Consider the following 13,710-nt stretch of genomic DNA (forward strand, 5'->3'; position numbering starts at 1 on the left):
TGTTTTTCTCCTTATGCTTTGGTAGCCTCAATGAAGTCTTGTTTTTCGCCACTATGCTCTGCCTGGATTTTAGAGGTCAGAAGGAAGGAACCAGGCTTAGAAGGGATTTTGGTTTAAGTGCTGATTTAGAGTGGAAGTGCTTAGTGACAGATTTATTCCCTCTGAACAGTACAATGGGGTCCACAGTCAGCTGCTCCATGGTAAATCTGTAGCAAATGATACCTTCTACATGGGTATTCTGATTGCCTGCTGAACAGTGTTCCGGTTGTTCTGGGCCATGGGCAGGTCTTTGCTTTGGTTCCCATTTGTGTTTTTTTTTTAAAGTCCAATCATCCAGTCAGCTGAAACTGACACACTTTCAGCATTAGTGCCTTCAGGAGAGGCAGCGTGATTATGAATGTTTTTAATTTCGACCTACGAGTTGTGATGGCTAATAGGCAAACTGATGCCCGAGACACCTGGCCTGGCATGGTTGCGAAACTGGTGATAGAAACTGCTTCAGCAGCTTGAGGGAGCTCTGTTTGTCCTCCTTTGATTCCCAGGCAGATTAGTGAGATCAGGCTGGCAGATAGTAGGCAATCTGCAGTCTTAAGAGAAAAATCTTTTTCAGCACTAAGCTACCCCTTTGACAACAGTTTCTCATGCACTTCTAAGCTTAAGAAAAATAGCTTGCTTTCAGCCTTCGGGCTTAAGGAAAGGAGCAAAGCTCTTTCTCATAATCTGACCGTTTTTCTTTTAAGTCGTGACCCTCACACATCTGTCAAAAGCTTTCTTGTAACACCTCACATCTCACTTCAACTTTTAGGGGAGTAGTTCAGCTTATGTGTATGAATGTTTGCCAGTTGTAAAGCAAGAATAGGTGAGATGTTAGGCACTGCCACTGCTGCCCAGAATTATGGGTGCCCAAGACCAGATGGGATAGGGCCCTGGGCAACCTGATCTGACGGGGCAACCAGTCCACGGCAGGGGTTGGGACTGGGTGTTCTTTAAGGTTCCTTCCAACCCAACCATGCTGTGATTCCATGCAAATGTTGAGTGACATTCTGGCACTGCCTAATGACTGTCAAATGCTAGTGGAAATGTACATATTTGTTCTGGAGTTTAATTTGCAATCTCAAGCAGCTCAGTGTTTCTCATGGGATCATAGTGCTCTGTGCTCCATCCACCTGCACTCCCTCTCAGCACATTATTTAACAAGCTGTGTTAATACATAGTGGTTCATTTGGCAAAGTTACTCACTGAACTTACTTTACAAATGAGCTGTCTCTCCTGTAGAACTGCACGCTGGTGATTGCAGCAGGTATCACCTGTTCTTGGCTGAAAGATCACGGGGAGGACACGAAAGAAGAATAAGCGGCCACAGCCAGCTGGAACTGTTTCTCCTGGTTGGATGAGTTGTGCTTAGAGGTGTGCATGCAGCAGTATCGAGGAGGTTTGCATGTGCCCTGTACTGAGTTGCGTGTGGTCATGCTTGCTTCCACAGCCATTTATAGCCAGTGGCCGAAACACTGCTCTGTGTTGGTTAGATAGGTGCCTCTTTGTACATTGCAGGGACTGCACTTTTTTGTTTAGCTGCTTTAATGACAGCTGCCTGCTCCTGAGCAAGTGGTGGCTCTGTGAGCATACTCCTGGTGAGCATGTTCCACCTCACTGCATTGTGCAATGCTGCGGGGAAACAAGGCTTCGTGGGCTGCTGCCTTACGTAACCGTCAGAGCCAGGCTGGTGCCAGGCTGTGCCATGACTAACTGCATTTCAACAATAGCCCTTTGAGGGCACCTGAAAGATTATTCTGCAGTCATGGCAGTCAGATGGGAACATAGCAGTTGTACAGACAGAGCCTGTTGATGTCTGTGCTACAAATAACCAATTATACATAGAGTGCATGCGTGTAAATATTTCTTTCTAAGTCTCCTTAATACATTATTTATCTTAAAATAGCTGAAGTGGAAAATTGTTCTTGAGTAAGTACAGGAGTATTAAATTCTGACTTCGTAGGAAAGTTTTGTATTGTTCCTTCTGAACTGTAACTGTCCTGCTTTGTTCCCTCGCTGATGACACAGATGCTTTCTTCATGGCATCATAGTTCGTTGCTGTGAAAATGACTGAATCACAGTAAACAGAGCTGAAGCAATACCACGGAGGGAGAAGCTGTGGAAGTTGTTGAGCTTGTATTTTGAAGTGTGCAGGAGTATTTTTTTTAGGTATGTAATTCAAATGTCAGAGGTGGTAAGAAAAGAACAGTCTTGCAATGAAGGAAGAAGTAGTGGAATCATCTGTTTTTGTTGTCTTATATCCAAGCACAGGCTCTGAAATGTCTAGGTATTCCTGTACCAAGGAAGCTGCCCCCAGAATGGAAAATTGTTGAGCCAAAAAGCTATTAATAACAATCTTGTCACGATCTACAGGCCTTCCTTATCCTGAAATGTTGGAGTATTTCAGTAGTGATCATGGCATATGTACACCAGTGAAGACCGCGGTTAGATGGATTGTTTGAATTGACTGTGTTTGGATGGTTTTTGTTTTGCCTTTTTTTTTATTTTAAGAATGTTTGCAAATGCAGCAGTGTAGCTGGTTTAATCCAGGTAAGCCAGAAACACAGATTGCCTTTTAATACAGAAGACATCAAAGTGCTGTGTTAATGCAGACAGGCACGCAGAGCTACCAGCAGAATTTCAGGCTCTCGGGATTGCTTAGTATTTATTTAATAATCATATCCTAAGGCAGACCACTTATTTTCTTAATTGCTGTCCACGTCCATAGACCACTGCGTACTGTGAATAAAAGGCTGGAGAGCCCACCAGCTGCCAATAATGTAAATAGGACCATATTTTCAGATACAGGTGAAATCTCAGACCTTCACTGATTCCACATCAGTAAATTAAATGTGACCCTACTGAACTGGCCTCTGAATTTGGTTGCTGGAGTGTGACAAGTTGTATCTTGACCAGCAAGTGATGGGAATGTGCCAACTGCACATTATGGGTGTACGATGGGTCTGTCAGTCACGTTTTTCTGGCAGGGTGGGATCACTATGGCTCCTTCTTGACAGCTGAGTCAAAAGCAGGAACTTCATCTGGAAGCCAGGTGTTACTTTCGAGCTATACTTCCTCCCAAGGAGTACAATTATAAACATCTAAAAAATAAAGTTCTAGAAGTGTGTGCAGAAATTCTCCTAGATTGGAATGTAAATAGGACAGTCTGAACCGGTCACTGTCATGAATTCTCTTGCTGATACAGAAGGATCTGTCATGCAGTAGAGCGTGGACTGGTCTTTATGCTTTTAAGGGGAAGCCTTATGAAGATGGAGCTGTTTTCTTCACTTTATTGTTCCCCCCTCCACTTTCCTTCAGCAGAGGTTATTTGTCTTCAGGCAGTTCTGGGTTACATGGAGGGGTGCAGTGCCAGTCTCAGATTTGCTGTCCTGGCACAGCTGGGCGTGCAGCTTTCAGAAGGCAGCGTTCAGAAAGGAAAGGCACAACGTTCTGATGCTACATTAATCTCATTTAATCTCATTGTGTCTTGTTTGAAGATACTCAGCAGTAATAGACAGAAACAAAGCCATAATGTTTTGTGATTTCTAGAAAATATGAGAAAAATGTCTTTAATTTTTTTCCCCCGTGGATGTGTTCTGGTTTTGCTCTGAATTCCATGTAGGTAATTTCTTGGAAATTATAGTTTGAGTTTTGTGGAGATCAAGACTCTGTGGGGAGAGCTGAGGAGAAGAGGGGGTGTGCTCAGGCACTGAGGCCAGCAGCACTGGGAGCAGCGGGAGCTGTGGGTCAGTGTGATGGAGCTGGGGGAGCATGGCAGGGAAGAGAAGCTCTGCTCTGAGGGGTCATTTCCTTGGGGAAGGGAGCAAAGTTCAGGAACATGAGGCTCACAGAGGGAACGGGTGAGGGACAGGGCTGGGGGATGCTGGGATGTGCTGGGGAATTGCAAGGAGCTAGAGCTTCTGAGCTTAAGGGGGATAGAGGCTCTGTGACAGGATGGCTGCAGTTTACGTAGGGTATTTAAGTATCTGGCCAACTTAATTCACTTGTGGGGAACCATGTGTTTGATCCTGTTCTTCTTCTCTCTTCCCCCCTCCTGATCTTTCTGATCTCCAGAATACAGTACTACCACACAGATGTCCAATTGCTTTCAGCCCGGTGAAGGGCTGGGTCCCTTTAAATACCAGTCCCCTTACTTGAACATTTTTTCTTCATGACATTTTTCTCCTGTTTTGATGAAGCAAAGTATAGTTTGCTCACTTTATTAAAAATACATTTCTCTTTCATCCTTCATTTTGACACCTGCCTTGCTGCCTAAAAGGAAATAAAATGCTTGCTGGCAGGATTCCACCATTGAGTTCCTGAGATTATAAATACATTCCTCCTCCTAATTACCTTTGAAATATGCTTGAGCCTAACATTTTATTCAGGGAAAAAACAAAACAAAACAAAAAAACAAAAAACCCGTGTTATACTGCTTCCTCTCTTCCATTCATCAGTGGCATCTAAAATAGTTTTCATTTTTGGGGTATTTCAGTAATAGCAATTGCTGTGTATTCCTGGGCAATAGAAAACAAGGTTCTTATGCACCAAAAGAATAAGAGCACAAAATTTAGAGCACAGTTGACAAAAAGGTATTATGCAGAACAGGACAGTGGAGTAAAGGAGCCTGGCTGAAGGGAGAAACCAGCAGGAATAGCTCCTTGAAAAGAAATCTCTATGAATGGAAGCAGAACCTATTCATTTTGTGCCCACTTTATGCAAGTGTTGTGGGGATTCATAGTCTTTTGTCCTAGAAGTAAATGGTTTTGTTATTTCTCTATATAAAATCTTTACCTGCTAAATAACCAGAAGCCCAGATGACATAATGCCACAGAAGCTGCCGCTGAGCGTGTTTCTCTCGGCCCCTTTCCCTAAATGTCCAGTCACTTAAATGCTGAATTATATAATGAATGACAGTCCTCATGGCTAACCTTGTTTTCTCATTCTTAGTGCTCCTCCTTGTTTCAGAAACTTCCTCTGTTAGTTTCATTATGTTCTTGGAACTCGAATTAAGAGGGAGGAGCTGGCTGGCAAGGAAAATCATTCCCTCATTTCACTCCTTGGCCATCAAGTGTGGAGAGTCAGCAGTCAGGAAAAAAAAAAAAGAAAAAAAAAATACTGGAGGATTATGCTTTGAACAACGGTGTAATGTGAGGATGAAATGTAAGTCATGCGGGGTTTAAGAGTTCCAGTCTTTTCTCACTTGCAGTATAGATAAGCTAGTTAAAACTGCCTTAGTTCCTCCTTGTCCAGTCCTTTGCGTACCAGAACTGGCTCCAGGTAGTTCAGGATTAAACAGTTTCCAGTGTGATTTTGAAGCCTTGTGCGATTGTGTATCAAAGCTCGACTTCTGCAGTATTTGTGTTAATGACCCAGTGCGTGTAAATAAGGACTAGGTGATTACTTAATGTTGTTTGTGTATTATCTACTGTTACGCAGGTGTTAATCTTATTAAATGTGTTAATAACTGCTTGGTATTTACAAGTATCAGTTTATTAGTTGGGCTTTGAATCTGAATTTGCATCTTGAACTCGCATTTGGGGCCAAGCTTCAACAGTTATATAATCTGTGCTTACTTCCCATATGTAAACTTCCATTAACAAGATCACTTCTTTTACTTTACTCATGCTTCAAAGTTTGGGTCCCAATTCAAGAAACTGTTCCTAATCAAGACTGTTCACAAACATGCACTCTAGGTACAGCCCTGCGTGAACTGAGACTTGGCTCTTGCACTGCACATCTACTTTGTTTTCATAAACATCTTCCCAGAGCTTTCCTTCTGGAGACCTTCAAAGGTGCTGGGGCTTTGATCAGTAATACTTCATATTTTTGCAGAGTTTTTCATCTGTAGATTTCAACGTGTTTGGTGAGAAGCCGACAGATGTCACCAGGTGCCACTCTGCAAAACGAAGAAGCTGAAGTAGAAAGACTTAATTGACTGGAGCAGCAATTACACAGTGAGACAGTGCTGGGAACAGAATAGAATTCAGTTCTGCTGGCTCCCACTGCTGCGTCCATTCCCTGGGATGGCAGCGTGGCTCTGTCCCAGAGGCTGCCTTGAGCTGCTCTCTGCACATTATGTTCTCATCTGCTGTCAGACAGGAAACACAGAAATTTCATTTAAACAAAGAATTAACAATCGCAGAAAGAAGAGTTCAGAGTTGGCAGTTCCGATTCTCTTCCCCTGCCACTGACTTCCTGCAATTGTTCTTCGCTGCCTATAAAAGAGGGTGATAGATCTCTCTGTTTTGTTGGAAGCAGAGTTGCTTCTTTTTAGCTCTGCTAGATTGAGCAAGAGCTAAATGTTCTTGCAGAGGTGTCAGAGAGGTACTTGCCTTTGGATGGGCAGAAAAGCAGCAGCATCTGAAAACAGGACTTCTGAAAGAAATCTTAAACTAATATTTTAGCTAAAAATTGAAAAAGTAATGCTTCCTCTGTATGTGTAGGGGAAGGCATTAGGATAAGGCATCTGTCAGCTTCCTATTGACTGTCGTAGAGTGAATTTACAGGTGTGTAGAAGTTCTTTGTTTGACAGATCTGTGGAGCTGAATGTTGGGTTTATGTCTAGAACAGCTACAACCAAGAGTGTAAGAAGTTGAAAAAGCATCATCAGGTGGAAGTCACTGCTTTTAGAGTTGAGGGGCCTTTACTTAAAAAGGCATGCCATTCTCAAAGCTTTTCCAATTATAATTTAAACTAAAGTAGAATCAGCCAAGCACATTAGTTCTGACAGAATGTCTACTCCCTAGATCTGGTTTGATTTTCATGCTCTTCCCCATGCTCCTGAGGGGTGGACCTCTGGCATTCTGACATGGCTTCGAGGAAGTACAGCACTTCAGATAGGTTCCTTCTCCGTGTCAATCAGGGGTCTCCATTCCTTCCTATCACTCAGAAACTGCATCTTTTCTCCTCTCATGTTTTCCTTACCTGAGGAATTGCTCTGGGCTGGTAGTCAGAGCAGGTCTGGCTTTATTTTGTTGCAGCTTTCAGACAGCTGGGGTGCACAGTCCCGCCCACACAAGTAGCTGTGTCCTGCGCCACCTGCCCGGCTGGCTGCACACTCCTGCCTCATCTACGGCAGCCTGGTGACGTCTGGGCCCTATCTGGGTCAGTAGGCAGAGGAGAGGCTTGTCCTCCTTGTTCCTTGATCATCATTGTCCCAAGTACCAGCTCTTCTGGGGTTATCTGCTTTGCTATTTTGGTAATTTCAAGCATGCTGTTGGTAGGTACGTGCAGTGGGTTAACTGGTCTTTCAGGCCATCTCTCATGTCATAGGAATCAGCCTGCTGTTATGCTGATGAATAAAATCAATTTAACAAGTAAAGAGAGTAATCTTTTTCTCTCTGGGTATGGTCACAGTGGCTCTAGGTATGGACTTAACAACTGCAGATGGTAACAATCCCCTCAGCAACTTCAAATGGGTGACTGAGATTTTATTTTTAAGTAGATGGCTTTTTGTTAATCAGAAGAGCAAACTATGTGTGCAAACCTGACTGTGCTGTTCGTTCTTGACGTCTAATTTGGCTTGAACAGTCAGACTGAAAACTAAATTGATGGGTTTATATTTTTTCATGATACAAAACAACAGCTTTGCTTTTAGAGATCTTACTGGGAGCGTCTGACGTGCTTCAGAGAAAAGGAACAAAGCCAGAGGGGTCCACCCTGTGTTAGAGGCAGCAGTCTGTTTGTGTAAAAGCCTGCTCATTTCCTTGGGAGGTGAGTGGCCCCTGAGGAGGTTAAAAGCTCACAACCTGTGTTGAATGCATGGCAGCTCCTGGTGTTGGCTGTTGCTATCAGGCCTGCTCTGACTGCTCCTTGCTTGAAGGCTGTTAAGGCGGTGTTATTGACAAGCAGGGATGAATTGTCCCTGAGCCATTATTAGAGAGCATTGACCCAAGGAAACAGAGGCATGGTTGTTGCCTGTTAAACAGCTTTGGTGTTTTGGTGGATTTTTTTTTTTTTTTCCAGCTCTTAGCTGAACGATTTGATTTCTTTGGTTAAAATTCTTTTGCTATTCTGGTAGCACTGGAGTTTGTCCGTCTGTCTGACTTGGTTAAAGGAGCACTGAGACATAATGCTCTGGGGCAGAAATTTCTTCCCTCCTCTCTCTCGTGCCTACAGCCTGAGAATCTGTTGTACTTTCTGTCTGTGTTGTGGAACATGAGGAGGTGGATGGGGCTGCTGGTTACTGGATGTTTCAGTGGGTGCTTTCAGTAACCCGGCATTTTTGCTAGGTTGCTTCCTGAAACTTCAGAAGTGTCGATGAGCACAGATTCCACAATACCTCAAGCTGCTGGGGAGGCAGGTTTTTGCTTACATATTTTGTTCTTCTGATTCTTGTTAGGTGAGGGACATCTCTTTGCCCAAGCGGAATATCACAAAGGTGCAAATATTCCGACACAAAACTTCATGCCTCTGGTGGGAAGGTTTCTCTAGAATTAATGATGGGGCTACGTGAAGGGTATTTCCCTTCTGCCATCAGTTTCCAGCCTAAATGAGCTTGCTCTGACAACAGTGTGCTGATGTATTCATTTTGATTCCATGAATTCAGGCAGAAGGTATCCAGTGTAGACACAGTATTACTATCCTTTCCTTCTGCCTCCAACCTGCACTGAAGGTCCCAAGACAAACACAGTCATGCTGTTCTCCCTGCTGTAACACCAACCTCCTCCAACATTTTCCTGGAGAGATAAAATGGAGTCTGTTTGCACGCAGTTGTCTTTGAATGTCAGATGGACTTAGTCCAACTTACAGTGAGTGAGTTTCTTCCTGCTTCCCATGTCCTCCTTATAAATGATAAAACATTTCATGCAAAGCGGATTGCAGAACTCTCAGCTGTAAGTGGTATCTCTGCTAAGAGCCTTAATAGCAGCAGGTACTGAGTGAATCATGGTCCATAAACTCTTCTGCTGTCTCCAGGGATGCATCTTCCAGATGTGGTAGCAGCAGTAATAGAAGAAAGGAAAGTTGTGCAGTACGCCTTGCTGTGGACTGGTAGAAAACTCGGTGCCGTTGTTCAGCAGATTTTGTGTGCACTTAAACATGGTTCCTAAAGTGGAGTTTCTCTTCTCACCACTTTGCACCTGCCTTGGTTTCATGAACCGCTAATGCAGCTTTTCTGTCTTTAAATGACAAACTTAAAAATAGATGCAGCTACGTAGTCTTATGGGAAATGCTATTTGTCTGTCTTTGTGCATCGGTTCTATAGTAGCCAAATAAAGGCAACTGAACCCAACTATCTCTGCTCTCTGAATCATACGTCTGTAACACAGCAATGAAACAGAAGGTTTTGAGGAGTCAGATAAGTCAGTGGTAAGAAGAAGAATAAAAGAGCATGAAGAGTGATGAATTCCTGTCTCCAGGGAAAGTTAATCCTTCTAAGAGTCAAAGATGGTTTGTCTCTTCTATGGCATCCCAATAAAAATTGTCAGGTGGCTGAATTCACTGATGTCTGCATGAAGTAATTAAAGAGTATAGTGTAATTCAGAAGGATGCATCCTAAAAATGAGTTAATTTAGAATGTCTCAATAGTAGATGCTTACAGAGACAAGAGGATCCTAGATGTTTTCTAAACTGTTAGCAGACAGAGCTGCCTTTGGGATGGCTATTACTGCGTATGGAATGTGTGCAGGGTAGGTGTAGCTGTCCAAGGCAGTTTGATGGCTCTGCTGCTCCTTCAGTCCTTTCCACAGTGTGCGTAGTTGTCATCAAAGCAGTCTGTGGTGGCTGTTTTGATTCAATAGATGTTCCTAGAAGTGCACCATGTGGTGGTTTTCCTACTCATCTGAAAAAAAAGAAGAAAAAAAAAAGAAAGTGAAATAAACAAATAGAGTGCTTTGTCTGTAGATGAAAAGCACCTTTTTCTTTCTTTCTTTTTTTCCTAAGAATGAGTTTCTTAGTGTCTAATCTGCATAAGATACCTCTGTGTTGTATATTTCTTGAACGTACTGCTCGGGGTACAGGGTGTAACGGTAGTTGTTGTCTGTTCTATGTTGTAACCTCGCTGGTGAGTATGCAGTGAATGAACTTCGTAAGGAACAGGCAAGCTTTGTTGTGCTAGTCAGGAATTGGCGTCTGTGTGGAGAAATACTGACATCAAGCCCTCTTGGACTGTTTTTACTTGAGGCCTGCAGCTGTACTCTGATTCACTTTTCTTTGGTTTGAGAGAAGGACTTGACAAATAGGAAAAAACAGCAGCAATATTGTACTTGAATTCATCTCTCTGATTTGTAGGAGCTGTGCTACTTACTGTTCAGCTGGGTGAGGGCACTACCAGCACACGGGCAGAAGCTTTTTCAGTCTGCCACCCCTCTCTTTCTCTGAGAGGGGGTGTTTCTTGCCAAGAAGGAAGCAACTGGGGACAGAGCTCTCACTGACCATAGAAGCAATTTTTGGGACAGTTCAGGCTGGGAGGCCTCACCAGCCGGCCTTTCCTTATCTCTTTATTCCCTTTGTCTCCTGGGAACCCCAGGGAGCCCTCCCCCACAGCCTTTCTTGTCTCTTTAGGAAACTTATATGATGAGTTGCAATGCACCCTGCTCACGTTGAGCCAGTATAGCAGGCAGCTCAGCACCACTCAGCTGCTCACTCCCTCTCCCTGGGTGGGATGGGAAGGAGGGTTGGAAATATAAACCTGGGAACTCATGTTTTGAGGCAGTTTACTAGGCAAAGCAATAGCCGTGTGCACAAGCAAAGCAAGGCAGATATCCAGCCCCTCTCAGGAGAGCAGGGCTTAGCACATGTAATGGTTTCTTGGGAAGATGAATGCTATCACCCTGATCGTCCCTTCCCTTCCTCCTCCTTTTGCCCAGTTCATATCACTGGCCACAGCACCACGTGGTATGGAATGTCCCTTTGACTGGATTGGGTCAGCCATCCTGGCTGCATCGTCCCCAGCTGCCTGTGCACCCCATCCCTTGCTGGCAGGGCAACACAAGGAGCTGAAATGTCCTTGGCTCTGTGTAGCACTGCTCAGCAACAACTAAAACATCAGTGTGTTATCACCACTATTTTCATCAAAAATCCAAGGCACAACATCGTGTGAGCTTCTATGAAGAAAACTGACTCCATCCCAGCCACAACCACAACACTTGTCCAGCACCAGGCTTCCAACATGCAGCATGCTGGAATACAAACTCTGGCTCTGCAGTTCTTCTGATTTCATGCTGTAGTAACAACAGGGTCTTTATAGTATTTTCAAAGTTACCTTTCTGTATTTATACTCAATAACTCAATATCCCCCCTTTGTTTATTTGAATCTGGTGTAGAATCTTTAGTTGCTTCCCTAAGAAAGTCACGAAGTTATGTTTCAGCCGTTAGATGTGTGGTGCCTGCAGGTTGCTTCCAGTGACACTTATTTGTTTACAAAGCAAATTGGTTCAGTAACACCACATTCTTTTTCTTCAACAAGCTATCAAAGCTACTGATGTCTCGTAGAATTAAGGTTGTTTTTCACTGTGCACTGGGCCGGCTATTGGGAGTAAGTAATGTCACCAGAAATTAGTGACCTTGGCATCAAACGTGGCGTGTGCTGAAAAACAGGTGCTGCTTCTAAATGCCAGTTAACATGGGAGGTGGAGGAATCGAGCATTGTTCAGACACCCACATTCTTCTGTGTAAATCAGAGCCATGGACCCTTGCTGCTAAGAAAGCCTGATGTATTTATGCCTTCTGTCACTTCTTAAAAATTTTTCCTGGGGAAAACACTTACCTGCTTAAAGCACAAAAGTATTTTTCCCCTGTCTGTGAACACTAAAGCTGAATTTTTGAGTCATCTGAGGAGTGGTAAGGGAAGAAAATCAATCTATTGCCAACTTACAGTGCCTGAATTTTGTTTCATGACCAAGTGCAGCATGAATGTATTGCACTTTTGCTTTACTGCTTGGTTAACTGCAATCTAAAATGCAGACCCAAGAGCTGCATAACAATCTTTCCCTTGCCCCCTGAGTTAAATGTAGGCAAACAGACCTTGCAGAAGGGTACATGAAAACCTTCCCCTGCTCCTTGCTCTAGAGGTCCATTTCAGTGCTCCTCAGAGACAGCTGAAGCCTACTGTCTCTTTGCAGTGACTGAGTATAGTGGTGCAGGCACGTTTATAAGCTGTACTCGCAGTGTATGCCTCAGGTAGTGTGGCCAACATGTTGCCTCTCTGTTGTCTTCCCCTTCCTGCCCTGGTGAGGGCTGTGCACACTTGAGCCTTGCAACAAATTCTGAGAACTGAAGAGCTCTGTTTGTCTTCTGATACTAGCTCCTTTACATATCAAAGTTTCCCTTTGCTACACAGCATTCAAATTCAGCCACCACTGAGTGCTTACAGGTATTGATTATTTTTATTTTTTTGGTATTGCCTCAAGTTTTTTGGCTCTTACTCTTGAGAAAGATAACATCTTACAGAGATGCTACTGTAGTATTATACTGAAGCACCTTTTAGACTCCCAGGATAATGGGAAGGATTATTCTGTTCTGGGAGGTGGTAATCTTCAGCAGAATAATGTTTATCACCTAATCTCCTGAAATATTTCAGCTCCAGACTTGAAGCTGTTAAGGTGCATGTGAAGCATGCCATGCAGGATGCCCTACCTGGAGTAGCTCCTGCTGTGGGAGGGAGTTCATCCCTGCTCTCAGGGCAGGCATTTGAAATATCCACGTTTGAAGAAGTTGCAGTGTTCGGGTAGGCATCTTCTGCGCTGTCACCTGTCTTGCGCTGTCAGTCAGATAGATTAGAAAAGAAAGCCAGGAATCACCCTCAGGGCTGGTGATGTCAACCTGCATCGTTCTCTTGGGCTGACCTACCTTTACCTCTGCTGGCCTCCAAGCTGGCCTTGGACATAATTGTTTGTGGCTGCCCCAGTCAAATGAGTGCTGCTGCATCTGATTGTGCCTGGTGAAACAATCGGTTGCTGTTCAAGGTCTCCTAGAGCCATAGAAACTCAACAAGAAGACTACATACTTCTTTCCAAAGAAAAAATGTTTGAATAACAGCATCGCATATTAGTCTAGATGTAGCCTGAAGTCCATGTGACTTTTGCTGGTGCTTCAAAGATGCCATCCTTTCATTTGGCTCCACTGAGATGCAGTTTCACACTGCCATCCATTGTGCCACTGCAGTAAGATGAGACCAAGATGTGAGGCCTCTTGCACACCCATCCATCAGACAGCCCTCGCTCTATCACCCATCTCGTTTCAACCATCCTAGGGTTTGTGGATTCTGTGTGATCCTCTCAGTGGAAAGCTGCACAAGGATCATGCTCACAGACGCTGTTGGACCAGTTCATTGACACTCCTGTCAGGGAGATGAGAAAGTTTCTGGTTATGTCCTCAGGATTGGATAAGAAAAAACTGTAGCATTCCTTGACACTAGTCATGAACATTGGTTCCATGGAACTCTGACATTACCAAACAATGTCTTTTTTTGTTTGCATCCATGCTACCCATTGAAACAAAAGACAATAGATACACTGGATGTGTCAGGAAATTCCTTTGTAACGCTGATGACAGCCCAGTGCTATGTTTAGCCTCATGCTCTGGTACTGCAAGGTCCAGCCCTCCCTTTGTGAGGATCTGTATGACCTGGAGGAAGAGCTTTCCTAGCAAAAACTCTTGTTATTTCCATACTTACAGCTATCTCGGTGATGTTCCTCCACCTTGCAAGTCCTGCCTTTCTGAGCAAAGGAAGAA

At 43.9% G+C, this 13,710-nt stretch overlaps 1 protein-coding gene across 2 annotated transcripts in view; it reads left to right on the plus strand.

Annotated features, from left to right (window-relative positions):
* Positions 1-13,710, plus strand: part of ERGIC1 (endoplasmic reticulum-golgi intermediate compartment 1) — a 59,691-nt gene that overhangs the window by 3,855 nt on the left and 42,126 nt on the right. Inside the window, exon 1 of one of the 2 annotated variants that reach the window (XM_015293836.4) lies at positions 2,760-5,196. The exons of the other annotated variant lie outside the window; for it this stretch is intronic. Coding sequence (XP_015149322.1) covers positions 5,195-5,196 — 2 coding nt within the window. The 5' untranslated portion in view covers positions 2,760-5,194. Of the gene's footprint in view, positions 1-2,759; positions 5,197-13,710 lie in introns of those variants that run through there. 2 annotated transcript variants of the gene reach the window in all.

The sequence above is a fragment of the Gallus gallus genome, chromosome 13 (genome assembly GCF_016699485.2).
Source record: "Gallus gallus isolate bGalGal1 chromosome 13, bGalGal1.mat.broiler.GRCg7b, whole genome shotgun sequence".
NCBI lineage: Eukaryota > Metazoa > Chordata > Aves > Galliformes > Phasianidae > Gallus > Gallus gallus.